Source organism: Vombatus ursinus, unplaced genomic scaffold (assembly GCF_900497805.2).
Source record: "Vombatus ursinus unplaced genomic scaffold, bare-nosed wombat genome assembly UNPS02014812.1, whole genome shotgun sequence".
NCBI lineage: Eukaryota > Metazoa > Chordata > Mammalia > Diprotodontia > Vombatidae > Vombatus > Vombatus ursinus.
The window spans coordinates 56,633,455-56,651,232 of record NW_020954590.1 but is presented as its reverse complement, the minus strand read 5'-3'; the positions used below and the strand labels follow the sequence as shown (position 1 = coordinate 56,651,232).

Here is a 17,778-nt window from a genome sequence, read left to right as displayed (position 1 = left end):
AGGTCTTCAAGTACCACCCTTTGACTGAATCCAAACTTCACAGAACAAATCCCCTTAATAAAAAGATTTGTTCTGTAAAACTTGGACTCAGTCAAAAGGCCACACCCAAGGACCTAGAGGGCCATAAAGCCATAGGTTCCCCACCCCTGATCCTGAGCTCATCCTATCTTTCTACCCTTCTTAAATCTTTTGTTGTTCAGGTATGTCTTACTCTTCGTGACCCTATTTTGGGTTTTATTGGCAAGGATACTGGAGTGTTTGCCATTTCTTTCTCCAGATCATTTTACAGATGAGGAAACTGAGGCAAACAGGGTGAAATGGCTTGGCCAGGGTCATACAGCTAGTAAGTGTCTGAAGCCATATTTGAACTCAGGTCTTCCTGACTCCAGGCCCAGCACTCTACCCACTACGCCACCTAGCTGTCCCTTTTTCTCCTCCAAATATTTGTTGATCCAGTGACATTGGCCTCCTTTCTATTTCTGTCATACAACAGTCCATCTCTTAAATTCTGGCATTTTCACTGATTGCATCCTATGCTTAGAACGTTCTCTCTCATTGTCTCCCCCTCCCAGCTTCCTTGGCTTCCTTCAAGCCTCAGCTAAAGTCTTACTTTCTGTTATGAAAACTTTCTCAATCCTACTTAATATATGTGGCAGTTAGAGGGGGTAATGAATAGAGCATTGGACCTTAAGTCAAGAAGACCTAAATTCAAATCCACCCTCAGACATTTACTAGCTGTGTGACCCTGGGCAAGTCATTTAACCCTGTTTGCCTCAGTTTCCTCATCTGTAGAATGAGCTGGAGAAGGAAATGGCAAACCACTCCAGTATCTTTGCTAAAAAAATCCCAAATTGGGTCAAGGCGAGTCAGACACAGGTCTAGGAGGGACCTTCAGAAGGCTTCAAGTTCACTCTCCTTCATTTAAGTAAATTGAAGCCCAGAGAGGTTAAGTTATTTGCCCTGTCACACATCTAGCAAGTAGAAGAACAAGACTTGAAACCCGGTCCTCTCATTTCAAACCCTAAAGCTGATTCAAAGTGGAATTTTAAAGTATTGAAGGGGGCACTTTATTCTCATTTCATTGGTATAGGAAACTTTCCAGGAGGATTTTCTCTTTACCAATCTAGATCAGCACATCCTACACAATTTTCATCCTTAAAGAGTTGCCTGGGGGTACGAGATGAAGCAATTTGCCCAAAGTCACTGAGCCAGTGTATGTCAGAGAAGGATCTGAACCTGAGGGTTTATAGTTCAAGGCTGGCTCCCCAGCTATTCTGCCATGCTTCTCTGAAAGTGTAATAACAAGGTAAAAAGACATTTTCCCCTAAAAACTTATTCACAAAGCAAAGAAGAAAAAAAAGCAGATAGAAAAAAAAATAAGCAAAAAAAGTTACCATCTGTAAGCTACTTTAAAAAAAAAAGAAAGAATTCTTTCTAAAATTCCAAAACACTTTCTTCGAGAATTCTAAGATTTACCATCCTCATTTTGAGATTAGATTTCAATTCGATTAAGGTCCACATTATAAATATCTGCCATTTCCAAATGGCAGATGGGTACAGAGCTGCAAGGACAGGTAAGATAAGGACCTAGCCTCAAGAACCTTATAATCAGAGTTAGGGTGTATAGGCCTATACAAAAATGACAATATCAAAACAGGCTATGAGAAGTCCATTAGAAACACAAAGCATCATAAGAGATTCAAGGAGAGATTCCCTTCTGATTTTTATGGTTATGGGTTGAGCAAGGGTAGGAGCAATTAGAGTTCCCCAAATGCTTTAATTTGGTGACTGACTGGAACTCCAAAGAAAGAATTTTGACTGTTGAAACGGCATAGCTTGCCATACATAAAGCAGCATTATTCCAAGTAATTTCAATCTCCAATAGTCTGCACTTTTTTCAGAGGCTTAGAGGCAGAGTATCTCCAAATAGGTACATTTTCCCATTACAACTGACCTTCAGCTTTGCTTGGAGCAACACTGCAGCTTCTGCTGCCTCACCTTTGTTTAATGAGAGCCATTTTCGAATGCCAACTTTGGGCTAATGGACTGAGATCTGAGAAAATCTCATGTATCTCTCTATTTTACACCAGATTGCCTTTCTGCCTTGTGGCTTTAATCACTCAATCCTACTCACATCTGCCATAATAACAATTAGAGGTTTTCCACTGCCTTCTGCACCCAGGAGGCTGTGTCAGACATAGAATAGCTACATTTCTCAGAGAAAGAGAGAGTAAATTCTTCATCTCTATCCAGAAGCCTAGGTAATAATTTTCTCATTTAAATCCCCCCAGGATTACTTCTATTGGCTTCCACACCCACTATTCCCCTAGGTTCATAGCTCTTGTCTGATTTATGAGTTTTCTTCTATCCTTTCTCTTCCGAGATGAGTTTTAATTATGCAAACAGCAAGAGTTTAAAGATCTCTTCCTTCTTGAGTGCAATTATTTAGTCTTTAGGAGGAGAATTTATTTGATTGGTTGCCTACTATCTGAATTTTCTTATCCTATCCAGTTATTATTTCTGTTCAATGTTTAACTTTAACTTCTATGCAAGAGAAAGTTACCTTCATTTCATGAAGTTCCTTGAGGAATAAGTCTTGAAAAGCCTGAAATTCCAAATCTCCCTTGTGGGCCTCACTGTCTTATAAGTACTTGGAAAACTCATATTCCTGGAGCTTTAATTTAATATGGTAAGATCTCTTCTATCATATGAGCTCTGTGAGAACAGTTTTACTTCTTTTATTTCCTTAAAACTTTCTCTGCTACCAGAACCAAAGATTAACTGGATTAAAAAAAACTTCAAAAGCACAAACAGAAATGTGCTCCTCTGATACCAGTCCCATAATACAGCTATTTCTTGTGTAGAATTGGATTTTCAAAGGAAGTCTTATAGAGGAGAGGCAGGTTAATATTTCCCCCTAGTCTTGATGTTGGCAATTTGGGTAGCTGTTCCTATGCGCTCACTTGAGTTAGTATATGTCAGCCTAATGTTTAGACTTTCCTCTATTGTGGTTAACTGAACAAAAAAATAGGTTAGCACATGATCCGTTCTTTTTTTATTTTTTAAAAACAATAATTTTATTAAAATAGCATTGAAAATAATTAGTCACAAACATGTAAAATAAAATTATGCAAGTTATACAAAACAATAAAAAAGATCTCAATCTAGAGGTTTAACTCAACGATTATCTAATGCCTGCTGACCTCAATAAGGGTGTGTAAAACTTGCTGCAGTTGTTCAGTCATTTCTGACTCTTCATGACCTCCATTTGGGGTTTTCTTGGTAAAGGTACTGAAGAGGCTTGTCATTTCCTTCTCCAGCTCATTTTACAAATGAGGAAACTGAGGCAAACAGGGTGAAGTGAATTGCCCAGGTACTCATAGCTAATAAGTGACTGAGGCTGGATTTGAACTCAAGAAGATGAGTCTTCCTGACTCCAGTCCCAGTACTCCACCCACTGCGCCACCTAGCTGCACTTGAGTTTAAAAAAAAAATCAACTTTTTTATGTTTTTGAGGATTGAGAGGAAAAAAAATAAGAAGAATCTTGTCATGCTGTTTCAAGTGCTGAGACTATCAAAAAGGCATTTTTCCTGTCCAAGGCCTCCCATAATACTACCTGTAGCTTTTCCACTGTTTCTGTTTTGGCTGAGAGATATTAAAGGCCTGATCTCATGTTCACTCACACCCAACTCTATCCCCCTGGCTAGTCTCTTCCTCAAAAGAGAATTGTCCTGCTATTATCAGGGAAGGCCTTAAACTATTGCTTCCAGTTTCCACTATTACTACATCTTTTCTCTTTCCTTTCAGAAATAAGAAAGGTATAGAGAAGCCAAGGCCTAATGGGGGAAGGGGGACACTAGAATTCAAATCTCAGTTGTGAGGTTGGGCAAGTCTTTCTCCCTTTGGAGATCTCAATTTTCTTATCTTTAAAATGAGAGGTTGGGGAACCCTCTTTGGGTTCTAAATCTTTGACTCTAAATCTTTGATTCTACAGATTGAAGCATAATATTTTCACTATTTTTTATGTTTTTTTCTTTTTAATCTGTTTTTTCTTTTGCAACATGACCAATATGGGAATATATTTTATGTGATTGCATATATATATATATGTATGTTTACATATATACATATATGTATATATACATATGTATGTTTACATATATACATATGTGTATATATACATATAAATATACACTCTATATCAAATTGCATACCATCTTAGGGAGAAGGGAAGGAAAGGGAAAACAGGAAATTTGGTACTCAAAATTTTACTAAAAAAAATGTAAAAAATTGTCTTTACATGTAATTTGAAAAAAATACTATTTTAAAAAATAAATCTTTGATTCTATGGAAAGTATATATTATATCCCTGTCCTCAATCTTTATAAAATCACATATCATTTCCCAATTAAACTCACAGACATAATTTTGCCAATTAAAAAATAACTGACAAAAAATTTCTCTTCACTCATTCTTAACTTTCTCATAGAACTATAGAATTTGGGCATTAGAAGGGTCATCAGTGACCCTCTGGTACCAACCATACTAGTATACCTGATAAGTGGTCATATCAACTCTGTCAAACATTGTCATGGAGGGGAAATCCAGTACCTCTTGAGATCTCCCGCTCCTCATTTGAACATTTCTCTTCATTAGGAAATTCTTCCTTGCCATCAAGCCTAAACTGACCTCTTTGAAGAAGCCTAACCCTTCCTGTATGTGACAGCCCTTCAAATGCTAGAAGACAGCTATTATGTCCCCCAATTCTTTGCTCCTCTTGGACTCATTGAGCTTGTAATCCACTAATATTCCCAGGCATTTTTCAGAGAAACTGCTGTTAAACTATGTCTCCCTCTTCATGAACTTAAAAGTTGATTTTTTTTATCCTCATTTGAATTTTATCTAATTAGATGCCACACAGTCCACTAGACTATCAAGATCTTCTTGAATCCTAACTGTCATCCAGGGTGTTAGCTGCCCCTCCCATCTTCATATCATCTGCAAATCAGATGAGAATGCCATCTATGCCAATATCTAAATCACTGATTTAAAAAATGTCAAATAACACAGTGCCAAACACATATCCCTGCTATACTCCACTAAAGACTTTCTGCCATGTTGATATGGAACAATAAATCAATGCTCTTTGAGTCATGTCATCCAGTCAGTTCTGATTCCATCTACTTATATTGCTCTCTAGTCTATATCTATCTTTCTTTCCCATAGGAAATATTTTATCAAATATATTTTTTGTTGTTGTTCAGTTATGTCCAATTCTTCATGACCCCATTTGGAGTTTTCTTGGCAAAGATACTGGACTAATTTGCCATTTCCTTCTCTAGCTCATTTCAAAGATAAGAAAACTTAGGCAAACAGGGTAGAGTGAGTTGCCCAGGGACACACAGCTAGTAAGTGTCTGAGGCTGGATTTGAATGCAAAAAGATGAGTCTTTCTGACTTCAGGCCCAGTCCTCTATCCACTGTGCCACTTAGCTGCTCTATTTTATCAAATACTTAGCTAAAATTGAGACAAACTGTATCTACAGCATTCTCCTGATCTACCAGTCAAAAAGAAGTGATTGAGTCTGATATGGTCTATTACTTATGAAAGCATGCTAGCTCTTTGTAATCACTGATCCCTTTGTTTGATGTTCATTGTCTCTTTAATGATCCATTCCAGAATTCACTCAGGAATCAGTTTATGTCATTGACCTACAGTTTACAAACTATTCATTTTCTTTTAAGAAAATGTGCCAGCATTTGCCCTTCCACAACATTGTATTACCTTTTGCCTTTCTCCATTATCTTTCAAATATTACTGTTGCGTAGCAATCACATAGGCCAGTTCTTTACTATCCTAGGATGTACTGTATCAGGGCCAAGTGATATGAATTCATCAGAGACAATGAGGTGCACTCTTTCTATCTCCTTATTTAGGGAATGAACTTTTTTGTTATTCCTTTTACTCTTCTCCCTGTTGTTCTCTGAGGCTAGTGTGAAAGTTATAATTCATAAAATGCCTCAATATTAACCTTTTATCAGCATGGTCAACTCGGAGAAATTGTCATTTTGGTTGGATTGTTTCATCACTGATTGATTTTTGGACTTGTGTTCTTACCAGAGATTTATTAAGGGCACTAACCTCTTTTGTTCTGAAAACATTTGAACAAAATGGAATAATTTTAAAACAAAATGATGCATTGATTTCTTCATACAAAGAACATGCATTTGTGAAATGGCTAAAGATGTTAGGGACGCATAATCTTGGTGTCCTAGGATGTGCAGAAGCATCATGATAACATCAGTTTAGTAGTCTATTCCTAGCACCACATTACATATTTGACTCTGCTATAAAAATTAGGTCATCACAGCACTTCTTAAAACTAAAATCTTTGGACAGAATCCAGGGCAGGACTGCATTTGGTAATAATAAGTCCTTAATTTTAATATTAATAGTGATTTTTGGGAAAGATCTTGAATATCACCTTTTAAAATAGAATAGAAGGGTCTTTTTACATAAATAAATTACATTGCATGAAAATCTCCATTTCCTTGCTACATTTTAAAAGATCTTTATCATGTTGTATGTACCTATCTTTCAAAATTTGCCCTTTATCTCAAATGATTCTGTCTAATTAGCTAATTAACAAATATATGTTGTCTCCTAAGTTAAATTTGAGTCCTGGTAAGATATTCACATGACTATATCTAGCTGGGAATTGGATATGGGACTGGCTCTCAGAAAAGGGTTCTTGGCTAGAGATATAGATTTTAGGAGTCACATGTATTGAGTTTTGTAATTGAAGCCATGAAAGTAAAGGAGATTATCAAGAGAAAATACAGAAAAGGGGGCACAGATAGAACCTTAGTAGTCTATGGTTTAAAATATGTTTAATTGGCGTGAGAAGGAGATATACAGGGAAGAGACAAAAAAAAAAAACAACACTAGGAAAAATAGAACCACGTAATGCATTGTAATAAAACAGGATGACAAAAGGGAGAGGGGATGGTCAATAGTGTGCAAAGCTGCAAAGTAGATGAATACAAATGATCAGTCATCATATTTAGCAATAAGGAGGTTACTAATGACTTTGGAGAGGTCCACTTAAATATAGTAGAGGGGTCAGAAAGTAGACTTTCAAGAGGATGAGAAGTGGTAATGAAGTTAAAGCAGTGAGTTTAAGCTATTTGTTCAGAAATTTAACAATGAAGAGTAGACAGACAGGATGATAACCTGATGAGAAAATGGAGTCAAAGTTTTGTGGATGGGGTTAATAGTGTGAGTATACATGAGACAGTATAAAGGAAAGATTCATCTCATCATCGATTTAGACCTTGAATGGACCTTAGAGAACATCTAGTCTACCTTCCTCATTTTATAGTTGAAGAAAATGAGGCTCAGAGAGATTAAGTGACTTTTCCAGTATTGTATAATGATCTGGTGTAGGATTTGAACTCAGGACTTACAGGCTCCAAGTCCTTTACTCTCTGTATTATGTCATTATGTCTCACTATGAGCAATAAGAAAAAAGAATGGGTAACTCTCAGTGCAAGTTCATGAGGATATGGGAAGGGAAGGAAATGACAATACATGTGGAGTGCATGGCTTTGTCAAGGAGTAGGACCACCTGGTCTTCTGACAAAGAAAGGAAAAAGGAGAGGGTAAGTGAGAAATTGAGAGGTTTAGCGGAGGAGAGTTGAAAGATTTCATTTCAAATGGCCTCAGTCTTCTCATTAAAGCAAGAAATTGTGTCCCCTGCTAAGAGTGAGAGGAAAGGCAAGAGAGTTGAAGAGAAAAGAGAAAGTTTGTAACTGAAAGAGGAAAACTTTATACTGAGTATATTTTTTTCTCCTTGTTGGTTTATGGTTTTTGTAACATACTTATATCAGAACTACCTAAGCTCAATTCTCAGGATACTGGATACCAGAATGTCAATAAAAGATCCCTTGTTGATTAAAAATAGTTTAAGTTGGGATATGCATCCTTCCTTGACCCTTAACATTTAGGAAAGGCTAACTCTGAATGTAGTGGTTTCATTTAATGTTACAAACTTACTCATTAACTTCAGAAGAACTAATTTGTCAGATAAGATTGAAGTGTTTGGAGTGTAATGGGACATCTATCCCTTGAGGAATGGATTCCTGCAGGTCATCAGTTCCATAACACCAGTGTTCATTTAAACATTCAGCATTGTAAATATTCCTCATGTTTCACATAACATCCATGAAGAATTATCACCAAAGAATCACAATGCTTTATTTGTCCACCTTCTAGGATACTGAAGACAAAGATGCTGAAGAGAACAAGATTAAACTGAAAATACGTGGGAGGAAAATCATGTGGTATTCACAGCGCAGCAAAAATGCAACCATCTGAAATGGTCATGAATTTGAGGCAAGTCTTCCTGTCTGTGCTGATGTTTGGAGTAGCTGGTCTACTCCTCTTCATGTACTTACAGGCTTGGATTGAAGAACAGCATACAGGTAATAATGCATGATTATATATGCTCCTTTTCTGTAAGATAAATGAAAATGCTTATAGGAATTCAGAATTTAAAAAAAATTTACCAAGAAAATGGGTTGAATTGCTGTTGATCTTTCTTGGTTGCCTTTGATGTATGCTAAGTCACACAAGATCTATTGCTGGACACAATGCTTCTTTCCATCTGGTTGCCGGCATGACCTCCAGCTCCCAGACTTATACTCACTAGTCTGTCCTTTCTAAGATCAACTTTTTTTGAGGAGGAGGCTCCATTGGCATGGCCATGATCACAAAAGGATCAAGGAAATTCTGGCACCACTACCAATACCTATAGTAGTAATAGTGGGTCCATAGCATCACCTCCAAGGGAAAAAAAAGGACACACACACACACACACACACGTGTATATATGTATGTATGTGTATATATATACATATATACATATATACACACACACTTATATACATATATATCCTATTAGTCTTTTCTGTCCATCAAAAGACAGGTTAGTCATAATTCTCTTTTCTACTCTTCTGTAATGTTTCACTAGGAAGAATTTCTGATAAGTTGGGTAAAATGCATAGATATATATATAGACTTGTAAGACTTGCACATGTAAGACTTTGTTGTATTCCATTGTTAGGGATGCATTATGAATTTATAATACTATAGAGAATTAATGTAATCAGAAAAAAATGCTTTACTGATAGTGCCCTATTGTTGACTCATTTAAAAATAGAATTATTTAAAATACACAAGTATCTTCTTTGTAGAACTATATAGGACTGACAAATAACAGATGAGATAATTTAAATCATTATTCCAATTGTTAATTTTTCCCTTGGGTCTTTTCTCATGGTAACTAAGTCTAATGGGCAGAAGCTAGGCCTAAGTCTATTTTCTGGATAGTATTTCTATTATTAGATTTTATTATCAATAAAACTATTTTAATGAATGAAGCTGTGTGATATTGTTTTGAGTCATTCCTATTAACATACATAACTAAAAGTTTACAATAACTCCATTAACTGAAGTTCTGAAAGGACCTCATTATAAGGTAGTTTTATCTGGTAAGGTAGCACCATTGCATAGGTCCAAGCCCTATCATTGTATTATTCTGGCATCTTAAATAAAATGTGTGTATTACTGTAGTTCAGTAATTTTCAGTCAAGTCTGACTCTTTGTGACCCCATTTGGGGTTTTCTTGGCAAAGATATGGGAACGGTTTGCCATTTCTTTCTCCAGATCATTTTACAGATGAGGAAGCAGGCAAACAGGATTAAGTGACTTGGCCAGAGTTATATAGCTAGTAAGTGTCTGAGACCACATCAAGTCTTCTTGATTCCAAGCTAGGCACTTTTCCACTGCACCACCTAGCTGCCCCAATGTACTTATTCACAGACAACTCTGCTGTAAAAGGATGTAAGTTTATTCAGTCAATAATAGCTGAACAACTACGGATCAGGAAACATCAAGCTTAGTACTGAAGGATACATTAAATAAACCATTGTAGCTTCTTCCCTCAAAGATATTGCAGTTCTACAGAGGTTGAAAAAGTGATAAACAGGAAATTCCTAAGATGAGTTCTATTGCAATTCATAGAAAACTTTGAAATGGGGGAGAGTCAATTGGGTATTGTGAGACAGTTGTGAAGAATGGCTTTCCTCATGTTAGTTTTAAATGTGGAGTTAGGGAACCATTATTATCTATTCTTTTGTTGTTTTTTATATGTATTTCTTGGGGGTCCTTTACAAATCAATCAGTTACTTTAGAAGGAATTCTCCCATATTTTTCAAACAACTCACAAGCCGAAGTAATCAAATTACTTAGCACCCAAAGCATTAAAACAGAAATTGTGATGCCTTTTGCTGCCAATGTTAATGAGAACAATTTTCCTAGGTTATCCTACAACAATATTGTCATATAAAGATGAACCATATGCTCATACCTACATTACAATCCAATAAAGTCCCAGTTTAACAAATCCCTAAAAATATGTAAATATGTAATTTGTGTTTCAAATAATTTTAGAATCAACTTTAAATACAGTCTTCTTTTTAAACAAAAATGCCTAAATGTCAGTTGATGAGACCTCAGGAAAAGCACTTAACCTTTCTAGATCTCCATTTCTTCATCTGTAAAATAGAGAAAATTATACATATACTACCTACCTCACAGTTTTGTTATGAAGATTAATAGAGATAATAAACATGAAAGCATTTTGCATCTCTAAGGGTTATATCCACTGGTGCCTACACAATAGAGAAGAGATTGAAAGGCTCCCAGCATATTGCTTCTAGATTTATGACAGGTTGTGGACAAATCATGAAAGATAACATAGCACAGTAGAAAGAGAGGCTGCTTTGAAGCTAGGAAGACTTGGATCCATTCATTTGATAAATATTGGCTGTGTAACTCTGGGTAAGCCACTTAACCTCTCAAAGCTTTTCAGTCATTTTTTTAGTTGTGTTCAACTCTTCAACTGTTTAATACTCCATTTGGGATTTTCTTGGCAAGGTACAGGAGTGGTTTGCCATTTCCTTCTCCAGTTCATTTTACAGAAGAGGAAACTGAGGCAAACAGTATTCAGTCACTTGCTTTAGGCAACTCCAAAAATATAATTTGTAGAGAAGGTGACAACCTGCATTGGTAGAAAGAATTTCTTCACTCAGTAATTCCCTGTACTAATGAAATCACAGACCTAGCCTCTATTCCTATGGAAAAGAGAAGGGAAAGAGAAGTCACCAATGGGTTGTGAACTGGACTTTTGGCAGGAGAAACCATATCAATTAAATCACAGTCCATTGGCTCTGATAGAGTCTATGTCATTAAAATAAGATCTCTATGAAAGGGAAAAATCAGCTCATGTATATATGCTTTTGCATAAGAATTAAATTGTGGGTAAGCTCTCTGTTCAGCTATATTGCTCTATTTAATAGTTGTCTTCCCCTGTTTTGTTTTTGTTTTCATTTAATCAATCAATCAGTGGAATGATCTATTATTTCAATGTCAAAGTTGCATGCTCAAGACTATCCTAAGCCACTTAAGTTGACTTCTATTTTATAGTATTAAGTCTTTTTGGATCATTCCTAACCTATCTTTAAACTCTTTGGGATTTTCTTTCCTAAAGACTATGACAGACTTTCCCATTTTTAAACTGAAAAATGCCATATTGTTTTAAGTATAAGCAATATTTTTGCCCACCCAAATTTTGGCTTGTATACAATTTGACTCTAGCATTTAATTGGTACTATATTTCTATGTATACACACAAACACACACATATCTGAATAATATACATATATGCAGTATATGAACAGCTAGGTGTCATAGTGGTTATGGTGTGACCTGGAGTCAGGAAGACCTGAACTCAAATCCAGGTTCAGACACTTACTAGCTATGTGACCCTGGGCAAGTCATTTAGCCCTTTTTGCCTCAGTTTTCTCATCTGTTAAAAAAAACTTTTGGAGAAGGAAATGGCAAACCACTCCAGTATCTTTGCCAAGAAAACCCCAAAAGGAGTCATAAAGAGTCAGACACAACTGAAACTACTGAACAATGACAAATACAGTATATGCTGAAAAATGACACTAATTACATATAGAGAGAGATGGGAGGTATCTAATAGAATGCCCCAAGGTTCTATCCTTAACCCTTAGCTGCTCAACAGTTTTATCAGTGACTTAGAAAAAGTTAAAGGTTATCTGCTTTTTAAATTTTGAGGTGACCTGAAATAGATAGAGATAAATGTTATGTTGCATATAAAAATCAGACTCCAAAAGGATCTTCACAAAAAAAAAGGATGAGTCAAACACAATAAGAGCCAAGTAGAACTTTTATAATACTTAAAGGTTTGCAGAGTTTTTTTATAGCATTTTAAGGTTTATAATTATAATCTCATTTTATCCTCGTAACTCTAGAAGGTAAGTGCTATTATTATTCCCATTTTCAGAGAAGGAAACTGAGGCAGACAGGTTAAATGATTTGTTTAGCCAGGATCACATAGCTAATAAATGTCTAAGGTTAGTCATATAAGGTCTGAAGCAGAATGCTGGGCTCAGAGTTCAAATCTAGAGGTCTTCAGACCCTTACTAGCTGTAAGCAAGCTGCATTTGAGTAAACTGCAAATCCAATAGGAATCATCCTTGTGATACGGCCATCAAAATGTTATTGTAAATTTAGCCTGTGTGAAGAAAGCCCGAATGTCCAGAACAAAGGTACATTCAGCGCTAGTCACATCCTTTCCAGAGTACTGTGTGCAGATTGAGCTGTTCTGTGTTAGGACAAATGGGCTGCTGTGAGTTTCTCATTACTATAAGCTTTTCAATAGTGACTGGATAACTGTAGGGCAGGCATTTTGTAGAAACGATTATTCTTTAAGTGTGGGTTAGACCTAGTGATCCCCAAGGTCACTTGTTATGCTGGAATTCTTTGTTTCTACAACTCTCCTGAAGTGTCTTGCAAAATACCTAAGGACATATGCACTTCTATTGAGGTAAAAAAACCAAAAAACTAGCCTAATTTGGTTTTTGAGATGCTCTGCAAGTGGTGAATTTAACTAAGTTGTGATTTTAAAAAAAAACTAGATAGTTTTAAATATATGAGTGTTTAAGTTTTAGCTCATTAAATTCTTAAGTCCTAGTCCCTTTTACCTGAGGCCTTGAAAACTTAATAAAACGTGGAACATTTACCGAGTCTTGCCAATTTTACCTTGGTTTTTTCTAATTAAATTCTGTACTATTTACAGTTACCTTCCTACACTCCCTTGGTTTATTTAATTAAAAGATAAAAACAGAGGATTTTTTTCAGCTGGTGGGGGATATCTAAAAATAAAATTGGATTCTCCCACAAATATTTAGATTTTTTTATAACCAAATCCACATTCTGAGAGATCTTAAACATTATATAATCCAACTTCCTCATTTCACAGATTAGAAAACTGAGTCTCAAGGAGGTTAAATTATTTGAGGTATGAAAAAAAATTAAATTTGGAGTCAGAAGGCTTCGGTTGTAATACCATGTCTAAGACTAACTATCTCTAGAATGACTATGGGCACATTTTTTAACCTCCATGAGCCTTAGTTTTCTTATTTGCAAAATCAGTATAATGACCTATTCTATCTATTGCATGACTTGCCTCAAGAGACTTTATAAGAAAAGCAACTGGCAAACCTCAAATAGATTTATGCATGTTACTGTTATTAGCACCTGATGTCTCATAAGTGACAAACAGCAGAGCTAGGTTTTGAATTATTAATATATCACATGTATATTACATTTTTTTGCAAAGTATTTTTTCCGTGAATAATGTTTTCAGGTAGGTAGTATAAGTATTATAACTATCCCATTTTTACCAAAGAGGGAACTGAGTCACTGGGAGGTTAAGTGCCTTGCCCTTGATCAACCTAGTTAAGTTTCTGAAGTTGAAGTTAAATCCAAGACTCTTGACTCCCAATCAAATGTTCTCTCCCTTCTATCACTCTGTTTCTCTGCTACTTCTTACTCCTAATCAAGTGTTCTTTCCATGTCACCACACTGCCTCCCTGATCTTAATCCAGAGATGACCTAAATCACTACAGAGCAGCTCAAGGACTACTTAACCTGATCTCAGCATGGCCTAAGGCTCTACTCCTCAGGACTTTTCTAGTATCATGAAGATTCACCAGGTGAACTTGGTCTATGCATCCTTCCCCATGCCTCCCCTACCTCTTGGGACATGTAGTCAGGGGCTATTCAGTCCTCGGAGGCAATCACTTCTATGTGAGACTGAGTGATAGAGAAGACAAAAGGAAGGATGTTCCTGAAAGTAACACTAATCATCACATTTTCCCCCGTCAATATAAAAAAATCTGTAGTCCCAACCATGGAATTCAGACTATGCCTATGTGTTCAAGGTCTCAGAGAAGTTAGCCTGCTTCACCCCTTCAAGTTATTGTGTTAGCTTTCCTCATGAAGATCTCTAAGTGAGTTTATTATTGGAATATAAAAGTGTTTTCTAGGTCTGGTGACATGTGAACCACAGGATGTTGTCAACTTGGTAAATCTTTCACATTTTATTAAGTTTTCAAGGCCTCAGGTAAAATTGACTAGAAGGACTTAAGAATTTAATGAGCTAAATCTTAAACACTCATATTTTTAAAACTATATAGTTTTTTTTTAATCACAACATAGTTAAGTGCACTACTTGCAGAGCATCTCAAAAACCAAAATTAGGCTAGTTTTTTTTGTTTTTTTTTTACCCCGGTAGAAGTGCATATGTCCTCAGGTATTTTAAAAAGAGTATTAAATAAACTTTCAGTTTATCACTTTCCTGACTTGGCTAACTTTAAACTCAAAGACAATTTAGGGATCCCTAATTTTTAATTCTCTCCAGTTTCCATGAAGTTAAGACTTTCATCCCCTTCTCACCAGATTCAGTTAAGAATTTTTCACCATCATATTCAAAAGGCAGCAAAGCATTTTATATTCCTGAAGAATAGAATCTCAGTTGAAAAGGATCTCATTGGCTGTGCATTTCTGCCATGTTTTACTGGAAGTCTCTCCTCTCTACCACCTGTCCAACAAGCTTTAATCTATCCTCTATCTTCAGTGTTACCAATCTTTGGATGGTATCTAAGATAGTGCAGTATACAATGAATTGCTGAAATGGTGCTTAATGTGAAACTATTTCTCAAACCAAATCCAGCAAGAATAGGATGTCTTTTGAGCTAAATATTGTGTCTTGTGTGATCAGGGAGGTAAGAAGTCACCCTGGCAGTCATATCTTTCTTTATTCATACCCAACATGCTACCATCCATGGTAACAGAAACTAAAAGCAGATCTAAATAGTTTATTATTTTTTTTGAATGCAGACTGAATCTTAATAGCCCCTGGCTGTGTTTTAACTGTGCTATTTGAGTTCCATAGCTGAGGGAAACAGCTTCACAGTTTCTAGTTTTAAGCAAGAATGAAGCTCTCCCTGTTGCTTTTTCTCAAGAAAGAGATTGTGGTGCTCAGAATCTAATCAGCCTCCATGCTTAGGGAGTTCCTAACTAGACTTAGTTTGCTCTTTCTAAAAAACTAAGTAAGTTTGGATTTCCAGCCAGATACAGACATACCTTTGTTCTGAACCTTTCTGAGGGTGTTTTCCTTTGAAGTCTACCTATTAATCCTGTCAAACTTTTATGTGATACTTCTATAGTGAAAATTATGTATCTGCACAATCGAACCACAACAAAGCAGTTTTTAATGCATGAGGATTTTTTGTGTTCTTTTTATCCATCTTTGCATGAAAATTTAATGGGTACTCTTATGAAAAATAGGGCTTCCTTAAATTGCCCTTGAAGTCTACAATTACGTGGGATGGTAGTTATTGTATTGCTGTGTACATAGGTGGCATGATTTCTTAATTACAAATATATGAAAATTTATCTGTCAGTTTCTAAAGTCAGATACTTCATAGGTAAGCCAGGCACCAATAAAATAGGATACAAGGCTATGTGATGGGTAATTGAAGATTTGGGAAGTATTTTTGTTGTTGTTAGACACTGTCTTTCAAGTTAAAAAAATAATAATTATGAACTGCAGAAATGAAACATAGTTGTAGTCTTTTTAAAAATTGTCTAGGGTTAGAAAGTTGTTTTCTAATCTTAAAGCAACTTATGTTTATATTAATGAATAAAATAATGAAAATTATTTATTAATATATGTATCATGTACTGTGCTGGGTGCTAGGAATACAAATACAAAAGTGAGACAGCCCCTGTCCTGAAGAATCTTACATTCTAACTATATCTTTATAGAAAAATGGAAAGCGTATTGGGGAGTCATGCAAGGGAAGGGAGATAATGGTCTGGTGAGTCATAGGGATGGTAAGGGGAGCTAAGGGGCAGGTGATTGACATGCCTTTCTGGAACCAATGACATTATTTATTTAATTACGTTCCGTGAGCAAGAGGGAGAGAAATGGAAAGAGGGCAGGGCAGATGGCAAGATCCCCTAAGTTGGAGCCTGCTAGATATAATGGGTTTGGTGAGTTTGCATTCACTCAGTAATTGCTCAGGACAGTTAACCCCAGAGGCTGGAGGGTGGCAAGGAATGGGAATTCCAACATTGAATGAATTAACTTCTTGGGAGGGGCATCTATACTGGAGGTATGATTAAAAAGAAATGATTCCAAATATAGAGAAGGGGGGGGGGGGGAGTAGAGCAGGGAACAGGTGAATAAGAACTTCAGGAAATCCCCTAGAGTAGAAAAGTGTCATGAACAACTTTCTCTTTGCCCAGGAGTAGAAGACCAATTTAGACATAGCTCCTTGAGAAACTTCCAGAATTTAATTTATGTTAGCTAGCATGACTTCCAATCATATAGGACATATCCATTAATATAACTGAAAATAATAAATCCATTCATTCAACAAATATTTCTTATCTATAATGTACAACATGCGACATCATACACATAAGGTTAGTCCACCTCAGAGATAGATTTAGAATGATAGTACCCAATAATGATATAGAATCATATCATAGGGTCTCCACTGAAAGGCACTTCATAGGTTGTCTGATCCAACCATTCTCTAATGAAAGTATGAATCTCCTCTACACCATGACCAGACAGTGCTAATCTAGTCACTATTAAAATATCTTCACTGATGGGAAACATAAGACCAAAGAAGGAAGCTTATTCCAAATTTTGACCACTCTAAATGTTAGGTAGTTCTTCACTACACTTTTCTACCACCATCTTCGGTACTACACCTTCACTAATACAAAAAAGGATATTTATACCTCAATCAGTAATTGAAATGGACCATATAAAGAAAGGCCTCAGATATTATCTTATTAATTTCCTTGCCATGGTACACTTGAGTGCTCAATATTTTCTTTTTCATTCATTTTCTTTCATTCACTTGTCAAGGGTACATGGGTACTGAAGAAATCACTGAGCCTAGTTTAGAAAGCCCTGAGATGAGAGTCCCAACTGGACATTATAAGTCACAAGGTCACCAATGCCATATACTCCACTCATACTCACTTGGGATGTTCTCTTATAATTCCCAGAAACACAATACATACTGGGTGTAGTAACACCAGCCTAATTTCTCAATTCAATCTCTCAGAAAGCCATAAAGAAATAGAGAAAGCACAAGTTCAGTAACTTTTCACTGGGGAGACATTGCAGCAAAGCGGAATGAGTATTGAATGTCAGGAAATCTATCTACTCATCTTAGATCTGTGATTAACTAGTTGTATGAAGGTTCTTAACTTTTCTGGGTCTTAAGTTCCTCATCCTTAAAATAAAGGAGTTGAGATCA

The 17,778-nt window shown here is 36.1% G+C and overlaps 1 protein-coding gene across 1 annotated transcript in view; it reads left to right on the top strand.

Moving 5' to 3' along the window:
• The first annotated feature begins 8,363 nt into the window (after positions 1-8,363).
• The window catches only part of LOC114053711 (carbohydrate sulfotransferase 9-like), a 283,467-nt gene continuing 274,052 nt past the window's right edge, over positions 8,364-17,778 (top strand). The window contains exons 1-2 of the mRNA XM_027876841.1: positions 8,364-8,484; positions 11,188-11,233. Coding sequence (XP_027732642.1) covers positions 8,364-8,484; positions 11,188-11,233 — 167 coding nt within the window. The remainder of the gene's footprint in view (positions 8,485-11,187; positions 11,234-17,778) is intronic.